The 18,146-nt window shown below is 46.3% G+C and overlaps 1 protein-coding gene across 4 annotated transcripts in view; it reads right to left on the bottom strand.

The window, feature by feature from the left end:
* The window catches only part of LOC103566173 (uncharacterized), a 70,064-nt gene that overhangs the window by 36,484 nt on the left and 15,434 nt on the right, over positions 1-18,146 (bottom strand). For 2 of the 4 annotated variants that reach the window (XM_070626359.1, XM_070626360.1), the window contains exons 4-5: positions 5,116-5,196; positions 4,406-4,486 (exon numbers count right to left, since the gene is read on the bottom strand). The exons of 1 other annotated variant lie outside the window; for it this stretch is intronic. In XM_070626359.1, the coding sequence (XP_070482460.1) occupies positions 4,406-4,486; positions 5,116-5,196 (162 nt within the window). The remainder of the gene's footprint in view (positions 1-4,405; positions 4,487-5,115; positions 5,197-18,146) is intronic. One more of the 4 variants, XM_070626361.1, reaches the window with a different exon arrangement.

Genomic DNA, 18,146 nt, shown 5'->3' with positions numbered 1-18,146 from the left:
TGGCTCGGACCACACGTGGTAAAAACCAAGGGAGCCCAACTACCGGAAATCCAGGCACCACGCTGATACGGACCACCCAATCAACAGGAGGCTGCTGTTGCCCCTGACAACCTCCCAATGCAACTCAGCCTCACAACATTTGCCCCAGCCTCTGACAAGATCAGCCCCATTGGCTGAGCCAAGGTCACGGCTCCCCCAGTGGAAGGACTTGGGCTGTCTGGATTTTGGCTTTTAGCTTTTAAAATGGAGGGAGGGTACACCATCACACACGTGAGGAAAGTAATCCCTTTACCTGGATGGTTCTCGAAGTGTGGCCTCCGGACCAGCAGCATCAGCATCACCCGAGAACTTGTTAGAAATGCACATTTCAGCCCCTCTCCCCTACTGAATCAGAAACTGTCTTACCAAGCCCTCCAGGTGACAGCGACACACACCAGTTTGAGAACCACTCCCCTACAGGAAACCCAAATGCTACTAAAGAGATTGATGTCGGCCATCAAACCAAAAAAACAATTGCCCAGGACGTAGATTAAAAGCCAGACTGGCAGGGGCCGGCCCCGTGGCCCAGTGGTTAAGTTTGTGCGCTCCGCTTCAGTGGCCCAGGGTTTTGCTGGTTCGGATCCTGGGCACCGCTCGTCGGGCCACGCTGAGGTGGCGTCCCACATAGCACAACCAGAGGCTCTCACAACCAGAATATACAACCATGTACTGGGGGGTTTTGGGGAGCAGAAGAAAGGTGGGGTGGGGAGAGAAGACTGGCAGCAGTTGTTAGGTGTTGATCTTTAAAAAAAAAAATGCCAGATTGGCAAGAAAACTACAGAATTGGGGGAAAGGGCCTCTTTAGACAATGTTTGTCTTATTGACATTTGACACAGTGTGGTTGTTTTTCTGCCTCCTCCAGCCGTAACGTCCTTGCAGCCCCAGCACCTAGGAGCTGGCCCTCGGGCTTCGGATCTGATCAGACCAGCCTGCCCCTCATCCAGGAGGAGACTAGGGGAAGTCAGTCATCTCTGAGGTTTAGACTGAGCTAGAGGGACACCACATGGCCATGTTCGGTATGACAATCAAGCCAGAGGGCTTCTGTTACTTTATGTGGCGGTGTATTTATAAAGACTATGAAACAATGACGTTAAGGATATTTTTGAGAATAAAAAACAAAAAAAAAAGAACTAAAGTTCACCCACAATTATTCTAATAAGATTTTTTCCATCTGTCCCTACTCTTAAACATTTTCTGACAATTACAGCCACAGCACCCAGTCTGTTAAGCATCCCTCTCTTTTCCATGGAAATCCCATCCTCAGCATTTCCCATGCTCATTCAAGGTTTTTGCAATCATTCTCTTCAACGATAGTCAACAGCAGACCCTCAAGAAATGTTAGGACAGTGAAATGGAGGGAAAACACATTAAATTGTTTGGGAGGCACGTGGTTAAGAGCTCCATTTCTGGAGAGACACAGGGAGGGGTTCAAAACCCAGCTCTGCTACTTGCTAGCTGTGTGATCTCGGGCGTGTGTCTTAGCTTTTCTGTATCTGTTTCCTCATTGGTCAAATGGGGTGAGAGAAGAATACTATCCACTATACAGGGTTGTTATGCGAACTAAGTAACAATGTGTGAGGAGACACTCTACCAGGGGCCTGGCCTGAGCCCTAACATTTGCATCATCATTATTATTTTAAATGCGTCACCATTGGAACCAACACATCTGATGCCAGCTGAAGACCTCTCTTGGATGGGACCCCTGAAACTGCAATGAGTTGACTCATAGCTGGAAAAATATACAACAAGGCAGCCTAGACTTCAGCAACTAGAATCTTGGAACAGGCAAACGGGATTCCTCCCGTCCCCACTCCTTGGCGTCAATATCAACCTATACGACCCTCTTCCCAGCTCCTCCGGGTCGCTACAGGCCCCAGGTTCCTCGCCTGCAAAAGAAGGAATGAGATTACCTACCAGCACCTTCATCTAAAACACACTGTGCTCAGAAATGCAGAGACAAGCTTGGGATTCTCTCCAGGACACATTACCCCACAAGGCACTTGGGATGCATTCAAGGACAACATGACGTATAGCTGCCTGAAATCTGCCGTGCACTCTGCCCAGAAATTTATTTCTACGGGAAGTCATCTCGCTACCAAGCGAGCCTTAAGGAACAAAAGCAAACAGAGGGAAGAAAAGCCCAGAGACCCTCTAGAAGAGCATATAAGGAGATTGTCTCTCACCAGCATCTTCCAGAGAGCCAGCCAACCACTTGGTGAACAAGTCTTCCCGAGACCCCCTGCTATGTGTCAGGCCAGAGGGTACAAGATAAAACAGGCCCTGCCTCTGTCCTCAAGGACTCAGCTTTTTGTAGGGGACAGGCATGGGGAGAGACATAGACACATCTGCCAATAACGCTGATCGTTTCATTAAGTGCTAGAACACAGGGAGGTTCAAGGTGCAGTGGGAATGGGGAAGTGAGCCCTTAATTCTGCCCTGAACAGTGAGGGAGGGCTTCCCAGAGGCGACGTCCTCTGAGGGAGCATCAGATGACAGGTGGTGAGACCAAAGCAGGGCTGGATCTATTAGAAAGCTCTTCATTACTCTGAACACGATAAGGCCTGAACTAGGACAGGGCCCTGGACTAGAGTGGAGGGAAGCGGGGCATCAGAACTGCCTGGGGGAGCAAGTTAAAATGCAGATTCCCAGGCCCTGCCCAGAGACCCAAGTCTAGTCCGTCAAAAAGAAAGGCCCAAGGGGCTGGCCCCGTGGCCGAGTGGTTACGTTCGCGCGCTCCGCTGCAGGCGGCCCAGTGTTTCGTCGGTTCGAATCCTGGGCGCGGACATGGCACTGCTAGTCAGACCAAGCTGAGGCAGCGTCCCACATGCCACAGCTAGAGGAACCCACAACGAAGAATACACAACTATGTACCGGGGGGCTTTGGGGAGAAAAAGGAAAAAATAAAATCTTTAAAAAAAAAAAAAAAAGAAAGGCCCAAGAATCGGAATATTTCGCAGGTCCCTCTCCCAGAGGAATGGTACCACAGTAATCCATACTCACCCCTCTCAACCCACAATCATCCTAGTCACCCCTCCTTGTGGCCTCCGTGGCCTCTGCCTCGAAGGTTCCTCCCTTTCTGCTCCTACATGGCAAATGCTTCCTCTCCTTCCAGACCCAGCCACTCAAACACTGACAGATAAACCCTTTCAGAGCATCGCTTTGTGCCAGGTACCAACTTAGTACTTTATATAGATTCTTATTTTAATCTCCAGAACACCATACAGTAGGTCTCCTAATAAACCCCATTTTAGAGATGAGGAAACTGAGGCACAGAGCAGTTAAGTTACAGGTGCACGGTCATACTGCTGGGCTGTGTGTTTTGTCTGTGTCCCCTCTGGACTGCTCACATTATGAGGCTGAGGTTCTGTCTCTGGCCCTGGAACCTGGGGCAGTGCCCAGCACGTTGAAGTTGCTTAGTAAATATTTGCTGAACAAATAAAAGAATAAACAAACACCATCCGCTTCCATCTGTGACCCTCAGCCAGCGTCCAGGCAGCAAATCGGCCCCCTCCCCCTGCCCTCCTCCCCCTCCCACAGCCAGCTCCTCTCCTCCGGGGCCTGGCCCCTCCAGGAAGCGTTCAGGCCCCGGAGCCCGGCCCCGCCCCGGTGCTGACTCAGTGGCAGGGGCACCAAGGAATGTGCTTGCCCTGTTGGCCGAGCCTTTTTATTTGGTAATATCAGAGAGGCGCTCTCCCAGCGCCGGACTGGCCCCCTCAAAGTCTCCTCCTTCTTGGGGCTTCCGGCCCAGCGCCTCCCTCCCCGCTGCTCTCCCTCCTGCTCCCTCTGGCTCCGGCTTCACCCCGCGGCCTTTTTGCTCCTCTCGCAGCATTCTTCCTCGCTTCCCTTCCCCTCTGTCTCCCTCCCGATTCTCTCTAGGTTTTCCTCCCGCTTTTCTCCTCTCTTTCCCCTTCTCTCCCCCATCTCCTCTGTCCCCTCTCCACCCCGTTCCTTCTCGGCCTGCAGGCTGCTCTTCTGCTCTGTCTCTGCTGACCTGTGTGTGTGTCTGTCTCTCTTTCTGTTGATCCGTGTGTGTCTCCCTCTACTTCCCTTTCTGTCCATCTTTCTCCTCTCTGCTCTCCCTCCCATCCCCCTCTCCTTCCCGTCCCTCCACCCCCCATCCCCCTCCCATCCCCCACCCATCCTCGTCTTCTTCTCTCCCCTCCAGCTCCCTGCCTGCTCCTCTCCCCAGACCCGGCCCTGTTTCCTCTCTGGCCTCTCCCACCCTCCCAGAGGAGGCCATTGAGCAGTCCCGGCTCCCTCCTCTCTGCTGCGCAGCCTTGGGCCTCCAGCCTTCCCACCCGCATCCCCAGGCCCCCTAATCCTCTGGGTCCTCATTACTGCCTTCTCCCCTCAAGCCCAGCCTCACCTGCCTCCCGAGGGCTCCTCCCCGGCCCCGCTGGGGACCGGTCTCCCCGAGCTGCCCACACAGCTCTGCCTCCCTGGCTCCCTGCAGTGACAAAAGAGAAGAAACGTCGTATTCCCCAGACTGGGCTCTCAGCCTGCCGATCCAGGCCCGGGGTCCCCACCCTCCCCTCTGCTGCCTTCGGACAAACTGCAGAAACCCTGGAGCTGGGGCCCAAGTGGCCCGGACATCTGGATGCCGCCCAAGGGAGTGCGCCGTGCGCCCGCCCTGCCCGGGCGAACAGCGGGCTCCAGAACGTTCCTCAACACCCGCGTCCGAGCTGCAGTGCGGGGGCCCCTGGCTAACTAGCGCCAGCCTCGTCCGTCCTCCCTCCGGGGGCCTTTGGGGCCTATGTGGCTGCCCAACCCGGAGATGTGCTGCCCCTCCGCCAACCCCCGGGTGGCGGGGGGGGGGGGAGCATCCCCCGGTGGCCCCGATGCTCTGCGGGGAGGTCATCCCTGCTCTGCCCCGCCGACCCTCTGCCTGCGCCACCGCCCTGCTGCCCGGGGCAGAAGCCGTCAGGGAGGCGCCAGACAGGCTTAGGGAGGACGGCAGGGCCCCCGGGGGCTCAGCTCAGCAAGGGAGTGCGAAGAACCGGCTGGGCTGCGGGCCGAGGAGAGCTGTCTGAGCCCGGTACCCCAAATCTTAACGCAGTACTTTCGATGGACACTTACCCAGGAGCCCGACGTGTGCCTGGTACTGGGTACCAGAGATGAAAACAAAACAAAACAAAAAACGCTGCCCATGCGCTGTAGCTGATGGGAGAGAAAACCACGCAAGCAGTAAATACAATGTGGTAAATGCAGTCACAGAAATGGATAGATCATTCTGAAAGGACCCTTTACTGAGCACATATTTAATGCCATAAACTGGTCTAAGCATTTTACATATTTTATTTCAGTCCTCATAGGTGCAAAAGCTATTATCCCCATTTTACAGAGGAGGAAACTGAGGCTCAGTTACGTAACTTAATTGCACAGCTAATAAGTAGTGGAGCTAGGATTCCTAAACTGTCTAAATGACTCCAAATTACTGCTTCCTACTGATGTAAGGTACTATGGGTAAACAGAGTTACCAACAGTTAAACTCTGTTGCAGGGTGGGGTAGACGTGAGCAGAGTGGATGGGAAGGCTTGGAAGAGAAGGTGAAGCCTGCTTGGGTTTTGGAGGATGAATAGGAGCTCCCTGACAGCCAAAGAGCATAAAGGCAATCCAGGCCAGGGCCTGGTGTGTGCCATCTCCCTTGATTTGTTGTAAATTTTTCCTCTAATAAACTTTCAAAAATCTGCAATAACTTCTGGTCGCTAAAAATTGTAAATAACTTAGTTAATATTCAATTCAGAAATTCCCTTAGCCTCCCAACATGACTGGCCTCATTAAAAAAATGTCAGTTAGTATTTAACGGTAACATTAAAGTCAGCCTCAAAGAGGAAAAAAAAAATCACCCATAATGCCACCATCCCAACACGGCTTTCTTAGCGGCTTTTTTTTCTCCCATTTCTTGTCAGTAAATGCATGGGCGCTTAACACAGGCAGCATGGAAGGCAGCTCTCTTGGTTCACTCCTTAGTGTGGCCAAGGGAATATTAGTCTTTGGTAGGATTTATACATGTTCTCCAAGTGACTATTTTTTGTTAGTAAAATTTCTCTATTGCAGTCACTATTCTTATGTGGGAGAAGCAATCTAATATCAAGTTTCTTGCTTTGCAAAGGAGACACGCCCAGTATGTGCTCACCTGCTTAGAGGAACTGTCTGCATAGAGGAGACTGAGTCCCTCCCCTGGTGGCCAAGCGGAAGGCTCCTCCCCAGATGACTCTCTTGCTCCCCAAACCTTCTGCTGGCATCAAGCGGCCGCGCCCACCCAATGTTCTCAGAACACGGCAAGTGCACCCCCATCGCCGGGCCTTTGTTCTTATCCTTCCCCCGACTCCAGCATCTCTCCTCTTCTCTCTGCTTTCCTTGGACTTTTTTTCAACCTCCATTCTTTAGGATGCAAGGGAAGTCCCAATTTGTCAATAAAGCTTTTTCGGAGTGCTTGGTAATTTTTCCTGCCTCTGAGCCCCTCTGGTTCTAGCAATCTAACCACTCATTGTTTTATGCTCTTGTATCACTTACAGATAGCTCTGTCTCCTAGATTTGAGGATCGTAAAAGCAAGGACTATATCCAATTTCTCCACCTCTGCTTTCTGCTCACAGCTGACATTTCGCAAATGTGTGTTGATTATAATGTGGCTGATCATATGTGATGCAGAACACTAGAATTTCTGGCCATAAAAGACGGATGTGGACTTGGAAGTGACTGAGTCAGACTCAAATCCTAGTGCATCCATTTACTGATGATGTGACCTTGGAAAAGCCTCTGAACCTCTCTGAGCCTTAGTTTTCTCATCTGTAAAATGGGGGCAATAATAGAGTTATCAGGAGGGTTTAATGAGGTCATGCTTCGCACAGCGTAAAAAGTGCATAGCACATCACAAGCACTGGGTACATCGAGGATGCTATTATTTTTTTACTAGTACTAATAATGAAAAATAACAGGAGACTAGAGTTTGAAAATGTATCTCAAAGAGCATTAGTTTCATAAAAGTCATTATCCACTAACATGATGACATTATCCACCAAAGAATTTCATGTTAACTGCTAGTGACAACTGAGTGGTTCTAGGGACTTTGCACTTGGGTGGGATCCCATAGCTCTGAGATTTCTCTATCCAGCACCAAACATCTGTGACCCCTGCTCAGAGTTACCAAGGACACATTAATCTGAACAGTCCTTACGTTGTCTCCAGATTTCTGAGTGCCCCTCCAAGCTCGCCCAGTCTCCTAGAATATTGGGACTGGAGTGACTCTAGGGCCTGCCCCTTGTTCTACAGACAAGCAAGCACAGCCCTCACAGAGCTACCCGGCAGGTAAGTGGCAGAGCCAGAATTTTGAACCCCAACATCCCAACCTCCAGCTCACAGCTCAGCGTTCACCACATCATCCTGACTCCTTGCAGAGAGCAGCTCTGGGAGACCTGTGCCCTTGGTGTAGGGGGCAGTGGGATTCCATTCTCCTGAGCTCCACTAGTGGCCATAGTTATGGATTACAGGAGAAAGAGTGTGACTTGTCCAGTAGCTTTTAAATATAAAACAATTCTGTTGCTAAAACCTTTGGCTCCTCCAGTAACTGCTAGCAAAATATTCCATTTTCTGATAGTGAGAATAGTTAATGTGCAAAGATGCCAAACAACAACCATAATGTGCATCTTCTCTCAAGTGTTCATGCTCAGCATTTTAATCCAGCCTCTCTGCTGGAACTCGAGTCACCTCACTGCTTTAAAAGGTAGCTCTGGGGAATGTTAAAGAGCCACCAAACCGCCTGGGATTCCTATGTGGGGACACTGTTGTGTATGCAAGCAAACAGGATGAAAGAGCCAGCAGAGAAGCGTGCCATGCTCCTGGCACATCGTGGGCCCAAATATGTGGTCTCTCACTACCACAGTTTTCACCTAGGAGAAAAGCAAAGAAAGGAAATAAATGTTGAGTGAATGACTGATTACCAAAGGTGCAATTCAGTAATCACCCACGGCACCATCAGTCATTCTGAGCAATTAAAATTTCACAAACAGGATCATCACGCACTAGGCTTCCAGGGCAGAGCTTGACTCTGTCTCAATGTTCTAGGGCTTTCTCAGATGACACACTGTAGGAGTTCCTGGCATGTGCAACTCCCAATAAAATTTGCCCAGTGGTGCATCTGGCCTGAGTCAAATTTAACAGTCGTGATGGCCCCGTAAAGGCACTTGGCGGGGAAGGGCCATCCCTGCTGAGCAGAAACATGCCTTGACTGATAAGGAATCCCCATCGAATTTGAGACTCAGACTAGACCCAGTGGAAGCTCCCTTCCGTCCCTCATCCTCCATGAAGTCAGCCATAACTCTTATCCTGAGAACCAAGCAGGTCTGCTTCTGGCTCGTGTGACTTAATCACAAGGCTGGCCCTGACCTCATCCCCACACCGGTGACCTCAGAGACTTTCACTCATGATTCATGGCCCACACCCTTAACAGAATAATCCCGGGTGCTAATGCGCTACGCTGGCTGACACTGCAGGGTCCAGAATCCACGATGCCTCCTCTAGAAAGGGCGACGTGTGCTGGTCCTCCCAAGCTACCTCTGGGTCTACGGCGTCACATCTACAGATGCATAGACCCCCACACAGGCCCATTTGTTGAGCACTTACTGTGTGCCCCTTGGTTAAACGCGTTATAGCCATTCTCTTATTTTATTCTCCTGAGAGCCAAATGAGGACGATTTTATTGCATCCTTTTTATATATGAGGAAACGGAAGCTCGAAGATCAAGTCAGTCATCTGAAGTCACACAACTCACAAGCGGCAGAGCTGGGATTAGTGCCCAGACGTGTCTGACTCCAAATCCCAAGCTTGTCGCCTCTGTGCTCTGCAGTGTCGTCTGTCACACCGTCTTCCCTTGCTGAGGTACAGCACTGCACGCCCACATGAAGACAGGGCAGGCAGGACTGGAGGCAGCTGGAACTGGTCCAGGCCTAGCCTCGTTCTTCCATCTGCTCATGCGCCTGGCAGACATTGATAACTACTGGGGGTCAGGTGCTGCGAAACAGCACAGAGGTCCCGCCCTAAGCTTGCGGACTTTGAAGACAAACAAGGACCTATTTCCGAGGCTGCTCTGTCTGAGGCCTATGTGTGTTCACTTTTGCCTCCAGGGGGCATCTTTACCCAGAGCTTTAGGGTGGGGTCACGTTGGGGTCAAGTTGGCTCTTGAGACCTGGATCATGAAAAGTCCAGAGCAGAGGGCCGAGGGCCACCGTTGTTGATTCCGTGCTAGATATTCATCCCAGGGGACCTTCAAACAGTGGAGTGGTCCAGACCTCTCCCTTCCACCTGTCTGGAATTGCTTTTTGGCTACAGCTTGAATGACTCACTAGTAGCAATCTTTCTGGAGCCCTTATAATTCAAGGGAAAGTATTCGGGGTTTCTTCAGTTACTGGCTTAACCTGATGTAGAAGTGCTAGAAGGCCCTGGACGAGTTCTGCTTAATGGGCCCAAACACCCACTAACACTCCCCATACAGTTAATAATATAGGCTTCCTTCTCATGGGGAACCAATGGGATTAGACAATGGTGACTGACCCTTGTGCTTAAGTCACACCAAGTCTGTGTGCACCCTTCCGGAAGACTGTACTTCTCGCAACAAATGGAACATGAAGTGGGTGCAACATTTCTCTAATAATCTCTCTGCGTCCAGAAATTATATTCGCTTGTACTTTAAGTATTCTTGTTAAGGATAGGGAAAGCCTGCCCACTGGGACTGCCCACCTCAAACAGAGGAGAACTCCAATTTCTTCCCCAGGGGAGGTAACCAGAGAGCTGGATGGTGCTCACGGGACTTGGCCAAGAGCTGCAGGCAAACGACTTCTGTCTTCACCCACTATGACCGGCGGGCCACTCCAGCTGGGGGGTACTACACTATTCAAACTTCTAGAACAACCCCACCTTTGGTAAAGAGCTGCGAAACAATGCACGTCATGTCTGAATGTTGCTCAGCAGTGCTTTCCATAGAGAATAAAAGGAAACAAAGATTATTCCTTTGACTAGTCTCTAGCTCTTGATGTCCTAAAATATCCATCTCATTCCTTTATAAAAAGAATGTAGGTCAGCCTAGCCCAGAGAAGGTGCACCCCTGATATTGGCAAGACCCTAAACACAGGCCTTTGAGTATGGTACACTCCTGTTGGTCAAGTGCGTTATGTTCACTGATGGGGAGGGGGCACTATGAATTCTGTAGGGTGACAGGTTTTTAGTTTTATTAGCTTTATTCCTGTTGTGTACCAATGGTTTTCTACTGCAGTGGTTTATGGCAAGCTGCCCCAAATGGTCTTTTCCCCTAAAATCTGCTCATCCTCTGCCTACTTGATGCTACCCATATACAGTTCCCCACTCAAGTCTTGCCTCCTCCAGGAAGTCTGCTATGACTTGTAACCTAAGTATTTTCCCAGCCTTTGTAGGGTGCTCCTTCCAAACCTTGGTCACATAGCACTAATGGCCTCATATGACTTCAAAAGAGGATAGCAATAGTCACCTGGGAAAAAATGCCCTTTGCCCATTAGATGAGAAAGAAAATGGAAAATTGAAACTGCCAAGTGACATTTTAAGGACAGCTCAACTGTCAAAGGTGAGCTTTCCTGGAAACTACTCAATGTATACAACTGTAGCTTAGTGTTCTTGTGCAAAGTGGCAATATACTGCTGATATTTCTTTTTCTTCTCTACCAGCTATGAAAAAAAAAAATTGTATATGATGGTACAGCCTTTCTGGGGAACAAATCTACTTCCAAAATGTATCCCAAGGAATTAACTACAGCTGTACACAAAGATGTCCATTGCCATATTAATATAACAGGAAAAAAAAGTAGGGACGTTTAAGTAAATTGTGTTACATCCATTGGAGGAATACTAAGGAGTCATTAAAAACCATGTATAATAATATCTAAAAGTATGGCAAAATATTCACAATATATTGTTAAATGAAAAATGTTATATAACATAAACGGTGTCATCCCAATTTTGCTCATGAAAGAAGTTTATGGCATAAATGCAATGAAAATTACAAAGCAAATTATTATCCCTGGCTTTTTCTTTATTCTCCAAGTTTTCTCCAAGAATATGTATTTTCTTCTTGTCATTTTAACTAAAAAAGGAAGTTACTTAAAAAAAAGATAAAATAAATAAGTGTAGTAAGAATTTGAGAAGAGAGAGACTGTGTAATTGAACATTAATATAGCTTTCTACAGCTAAGGAAAAATGGAAAGTTTTCACGTTTCGTAGTCATTATGGGATAAATGTTTATCTTCTGAAGAACACTTTTCTTTATCCTTACAGTAAACTTTCAAGTTAAGCTTCTCTAACGTGAAAACATTTTTACGCTGTAAACTATTGTAAGGGGTAAAAAGCGGGGAAGATGATTTAGAAGTACTGTCTATACTGGGTGTCTGTTGTTTTTACTATGCAGCATACATGTAACTTTCTTCTGGCACCTGCACCCTGATTTTCCTCTCTGGACCCACCCCTACCCTCACTCTCATGAAGACCATGTGCAAAGGGCGACATGACAGACCCCTAATTCCAGGGACAGGCATTAACTCAGGCCTGACCAATTTAACATCACAGTCCCCAGCCTATAGTGATTGCTTAAGGGATAAACTTTGACCTAATCATAGCCGATGAAATGCAATAAAACTTTTATGGGACTGCTAACAGAAAAACACGTGATCTTTTCTATTGGACTTAAATCCGGGAGGACAAAAGGCTGATGCTGTTAGACACCTTCTTGCCACCACACAGAGTCTGAAGATGAAGCCAAAATAGGGAGAACTAGCGTCAAGAAATAGAGTGAGATTTAGACCTAGTGTTGAGCCCCTGGATCAAACTACACCTGAAGCTCTGTCTATCCCTGTACTTTTTAGTTGCATAAGCCAATAAATTCCCTTTTTATGCTTAAGCCAGAATTGGTTGAGTTTTGTTACTTGTATCCAAAATCTTCCCCTAGAATATCATTGTCAAAAAATAAAATGTGCACAGACAAGATGCTTGTAAATTATCAAGACCTCCATGTTGTCCAAAATAACATTCTTTGGACCTCTTTTGCCCTGAAACATGATTACAGCATGGGATGTCTGCCAGAAGACATCCCCAAAGCAATGATACTGCTATATTTAGACTTGGTCCATCATTTGATGGACCAAAATGTATGCCTAGGAGGAGGACAGCACAGTGGGCACTTTTGTGGAGCAATTGCCACAATAGAAGTGACTCTGAGCAGAGTTTGTCAATGGGAAGCAGGAAGGCCTACGAAGGACCAGGCACAGTGATGCATTTGATGTGCTGACTGAGAAAGCAAGGAGCATGAGAACAGCTCCAGAAAATCTGAGGGACCCACACCAACACATGGCTTCAATAGATGTATGTCCCTGTGAGATAATAGAAAATATCTGTGCTGGCCTCTGCCCCTGGTTCCTGGCGCACAGCTCCTAAAACCCTTGTAATTTCCCAAGTGATAAGAGCACTGGGAGCATCTTTTGTTCTAATGAGGTGACTCTGGGTGGGCTCGTGGACGGGGGCTGGTCACCAGAAAGACCAAGCCATGACTGGAAGCTTGGAATTTTCAGCCCCGCCCCACCGTTCTCTTGAGACGGGAGAGGGGCTGAAAATGGAATTAGTGATGGGTCATGTCTACGTGATGAAGCCTCCACAAAAAGCCCAATAGTATGGGATTCAGAGAGCTCCCAGGTCGGTGAACACGTGCACATACCGGGAGGTGACACACCCCAACTCCAGGGACAGAAGCTCCTGCGCTCGGGACCCTCCCAGACCTCACCCTATGCATCTCTTCATCTGGCTATTCATCTGTTTCCTTTATCATACAATAAACTGGTAAACATAAGTCAGTGTTTCCCTGAGTTCTATGAGCTGTTCTAGCAAATAATCGAATCCAAGGGGGAGGAGGTCATGGGAACCACTGATTTGTAGCCACGTTGGACAGAAGTTGTGGGTGACCTGGGGACCTACTGCTTGCGATTGGCATCTGACATGGGGAGCAGTCTTGTGGGACTGAGCCCAGCCTCTGGGATCTGATGCTCTCTCCAGGTAGATAGTGTCAGAATTGAGCTAAATTGTAGGATGCCCAGCTGATGTCGCAGACAATTATTGGTGTGGGGAAAAACACCCACACACTTGGTGACCAGAAGTGAAGTGTTCTGTGTGAGTAGTAAAGGAAAAACACAGAAGGGCAAAACTGGGTTTTTTTCCAATATAGTCCCAAAACCCAGACTTCTTTTTGGAAATGCTGCAGATGCTCCCAAGAGGATATTGTAGTGCAAAGAACACGTGTTTTAAGTCCTACAGGCCTGAATTACGATCCCAGCACTGGCACTTACTGGCTGCGTGATCTTGAGCTATTTCTTAAACTCTCAGCTTTCTTATCTGTGGCATTTAGATAATAATATGTACCTGGTACTAGCTCTACCAGTTGTGCTAGTCATTAGGGAAGCTCACAGGCAGTCCCGTCCTCCCGCCAGGTAGACGCCCCATGCCTTTGGAGGCTGGTGTGTCCTTGTGCTCAGCTTTGGGAAGTGAAACGTGAGCAGAAGTGCCTTGTGTCTGTTGAGGTGGAAGCTTCCAGAAGCAGAGCATGATTTACTGGGTCCCCTTCTACCTGACGACGTGATTCTAGAGGCAATTTTCAAATTGGATCTCTGTCAGCCTGAGTCACTTGCTGTCTGTATGAGCTAAACTCATCTGCTGAACTGTGCTGGATATAAATCACAAGTGAGAAACAGATTTTGCTTTGTTCCTTATTTCAGTGTAACCAAGCCCATCCTGTTTGCTACACCAGGTTAGACCCTGTCACATACGTGAGTCACTTAGAGATACACTGTACGTAATTAAATTATAGAATTTACATGTTTGCTCAAACTTTTGAACCTCTCCATATATGACAATCAGTGTTAAGGGACTTCTAGGACATTAAAAGCAAAATTAGGAAGATTCAAAATAAAATGGATATGGGTAGGAAGGATTGATAACACCCAGGGCCAGGGAAGATGTCGGAGCACAGTGTCATCCCTGCTATGAGGAATGTCGATTGCATAAGTTTTCTGAAGGAGAATCTAGCCCTGTCTACAAAAGTTTGACCTACTTTAGAAATTTCCTCTTAGACAATTATGAGATACTTATGCAAAGAAGTGTGAATAGGATGCTCATTCGTGTATTAGTAAGAGTGAAAGATTGCAAATGACCTAAATGTCTCACGGTAGGAGGCTAGTCACATAAAGCATGGGAAATACATGGAACGCTGTGCAGCCGTAAAGAACAGGAGGTCAAGCCATATTTTTGAGTACAAATATATCTGTGATACGTTATTTATAAAAGGCAAAGTAAAACAGCATATACTGTATGAATCTGTTTTTATAAATGTATATTTGCAATACTGAAAGAGCTACCTAAATGTCACTAATGGATCTCTTTCTGTAACAAGCTACAATTGATTTTCACTTTCTTCTTTTTTCCTTCTGAATGCCTAACTCTTTTCTGTTTTCTTTTTTTTTAATTTATTTATTTTTATTTTTTTGCTGGCAAAGATTCACCCTGAGCTAACATCTATTGCCAATCTTCCTCTTTTTGATGAGGGAGATTCACCCTGAACTAACATCTGTGCCAATCTTCCTCTATTTTTTTTTTGATTGAGGTCATAACAGTTTATAACATTGTGAAATTTCAGTTGTACACTATTATTTGTCAGCCAACATATCAATTCGCCCCTTTATCTCTTGTGCCCACTCCCCGACCCCCTTTCCCCTTGGTAAGCACTACACTGTTCTCTTTGTCCATGTGTCAGTTTAACTTCCACATATGGGTGAAATCATATGGTGTTTGTCTTTCTCTGCCTGTCTTATTTCACTTAACATAATACCCTCAAGGTCCATCCATGTTGTTGCAAATGGGATGATTTTGTCTTTTTTATGGCTGAGTAGTATTCCATTGTATATATGTGTATATATACCACAGCTTCTTTATCCAATCATCATTCAGTGGGCACTTGGGTTGCTTCTACATCTTGGCTATTGTGAATAATGCTGCAATGAACATAGGAGTGGATAAGTCTCTTTGAATTGTTGATTTCAAGTTCTTTGGATAAATACTCAGGAGTGGGCTAGTTGAGCCATATGGTATTTCTATTTTTAATTTTTTGAAAAAATCTCCTTACTGTTTTCTGTAGTGGCTGCACCAGTTTGCATCCCCACCAGCATTGTGTGAGGGTTCCCTTTTCTCCACATCCTCTCCAACATTTGTTATTTTTTGTCTTGGTGATTATAGCCATTTTAACAGGTGTAAGGTGGTATCTTAGTGTAGTTTTGATTTGCATTTCCCTGATGATTAGCAATGTTGAACATCTTTTCATTTGCCTGTTGGCCATCTGTATATCTTTTTTGGAAAAATGTCTGTTCATATCCTCTGCCCATTTTTTGATCAGGTTTTTTGCTTTTTTGTTGTTAGTTGTGTGAGTTCTTTATATATTTTGGAGATTAACCCATTGTCAGATACATGATTTACAAATATTTTCTCCCAGTTGGTGGGTTGTCTTTCTGTTTTGATCCTGGTTTCCTTTGCCTTGCAGGAGCTCTTTAGTCTGATGAAGTCCCACTTGTTTATTTTTTCTTTTGTTTCCCTTGTCAGTAGACATGGTATTCGAAAAGAGCCTTTTAAGACTGATTTCAAAGAGTGTACTGCCTCCATTTTCTTCTAGGAGTCTTCTTTCTCTATTTTGTGTGTGAGTCACTGCCCCAGCATGGCTGCTGACAAGTGGTGTAGGTCTGCACCGAAGCAGAGCATGCCAAACTTAACCACTAGGCCACGGGGCCAGCCCCTCTTTTCTTTTTTTATAATAAACATATATCGTTAGTTTTTTTCTTTTTTTAAGATTGGCACCTGAGCTAACATCTGTTGCCAATATTTTTCTTCTTCTCCCTAAAGCCCCCCAGCATGTAGTTGTAAATTCTAGTTGTAGGTCCTTCTGGTTGTGCTATGTAGGACACTGCCTCAGCATGGCTTGATGAACAGTGCTAGATCCACGCTCAAGATCCAAACCGGCAAAACCCTGGGCCGCCGAAGCAGAGCACGTGAACTCAACCACTCAGCCATGGGGACAGCCCCCTCATGACTTTTTTAATTAGAAAAAGTAATAAAGCTATTTTTTTTTTGGTAGAAAATCACCACATTTGTTATCCTGGACTTGTGATGGCCCTTACATTGCACATTTCTCTGTTATTTATTAAGTAATCTTTAATAAGAATAAAATGGAAATATTAAGGCATTACCTAGATCTGTTAACAACAAAGTGTCCCAGTACTTATTCCCTCAAATGGATGAACCAACCTCTTTCTCTACATAGTTTCAGAATGTTCTGGCAGTCTCATTAGTTCACCCTCTGGGTGCACTGAAAACTGCTCCTTTGTCGTAACTGGACTTTACTACTGTCAGCTGTGAAAGTGCTTGGCTTTGACGTAGACTGTCCTTAGAAACATAGATCACAGTTTGGATATCACAAAGATTTTGTTGCTCTTTTATAATGGGAAGACCTCCGATAGAAATGTGGGGAATGACTAGAGGAGGTAGGTTAAGAGAAATGGTTTTAGGGCAGAGAAATGGGGTCTGTTACTTTCCTCCTTGTGATGAAATGAACTGAACTCAACACAAGCAGTGTTATCATTTCTCAGTTCAGTCCCATGGAATGGATGTACATTATTTGGGGGAAGATCTTTTATTTATTTATTTTTTATCTATTTTTTTATTGATTGGTTTCTTAGCTTTTCCCACTGCAACCTTAGATGTCAGCTTTCTTGACTCTGCTTCTTTAATTACCATGGCTCCATCTGCTTTTCTTTCTTTCTTTCTTTCTTTTTTTTTGCTGAGGAAGATTTAACCCTGACCTAACATCTGTGCCAATCTTCCTCTATTTTGTATGTGGGTTGCCACCACAGCATGGCCACTGATGAGTGGTGTAGGTCTGCGTCCAGGAACCAAACCCAGGTTGCCAAAGCAGAGCACTCTGAACTTAACCACTAGGCCACGAGGCTGGCCCTGTTTCTTTTTTTTAAATTGAGGTATAATTGATATATACCCTTATGTTAGTTTCAAGTGTACAACATAGTGACTTGATATTTGTATACATTTTGATCATCACAATAAGTCATTAACATCATCAGCATATATAGTTTCAATTTTTTTTCTTGTGATGAGGACTTCTACTCTCTTGGCAACTTTTTACATATCCTTTTTTTTTTAAAGATTGCACCTGAGCTAACAACTGTTACCAATCTTCTTTTTTTTTTCTGCTTTTTTCTCCCCAAGTCCCCCAAGTACATAGTTGTATATTTTAGTTGTGGGTCCTTCTAGTTGTGGCATGTGGGATGCTGCCTCAGCATGGCCTGATGAGTGGTGCCATGTCCACGCCCAGGATTCGAACCGACGAAACCCTGGGCCGCCAAAGCCAAGCGCAAGAACTTAACCACTCGGCCACAGGGCCAGCCCCCACATATCCTTTCTTATATCATTTTTGTCTTCATAGCTACCTATTGGGGTAAATATTATCATTATCCCCATGTCACAGGTGGGGAAACTGAGGCATGAAGCAGCAAGAGGACCTGCTCCTGGTCACATGGGTTGAGAGTCAAATCTAAATCATCTGACCCCCATTTCCATATTCCTTCTGTGTCACCATAATTTCTTTGTTTTTCTTCTTTTTTCTATGTGCTAATTGACCCTTTGCAGCAGCGATCAGGAGGCCGTCTGTAAACTGTGGCCGTGGACACTGGACAGAATCAGAGTTCTGTCAAAAGAGTCGTTTAAAATGATTGTAACCAAAGAATCCCAAAAGTGAATCAACTATATGAAGCCCTGAGAAAAGACCATTTTTAAAGGTTGTTCAGCCTGGAATGTAGAGAAAAAGGAGTCAAGCAGCCAAAATGTGTCACTGTGTCCACAGCTGCTCTATTCGTAGGACAGCCGCTAGCCACATGGAGCTGCTGAGCACCTGAAATAAGGTTAATCCACACTGTGATGCTCTGTAAGTTTAGTATAAACACTGCAATTCAAAGACTCAGTATGAAATAAAAAAGAACATAAACTATCTC

The sequence above is a fragment of the Equus przewalskii genome, chromosome 6 (genome assembly GCF_037783145.1).
Source record: "Equus przewalskii isolate Varuska chromosome 6, EquPr2, whole genome shotgun sequence".
NCBI classification, from domain to species: domain Eukaryota; kingdom Metazoa; phylum Chordata; class Mammalia; order Perissodactyla; family Equidae; genus Equus; species Equus przewalskii.
This window is presented reverse-complemented; position numbering and strand designations above follow the sequence as displayed.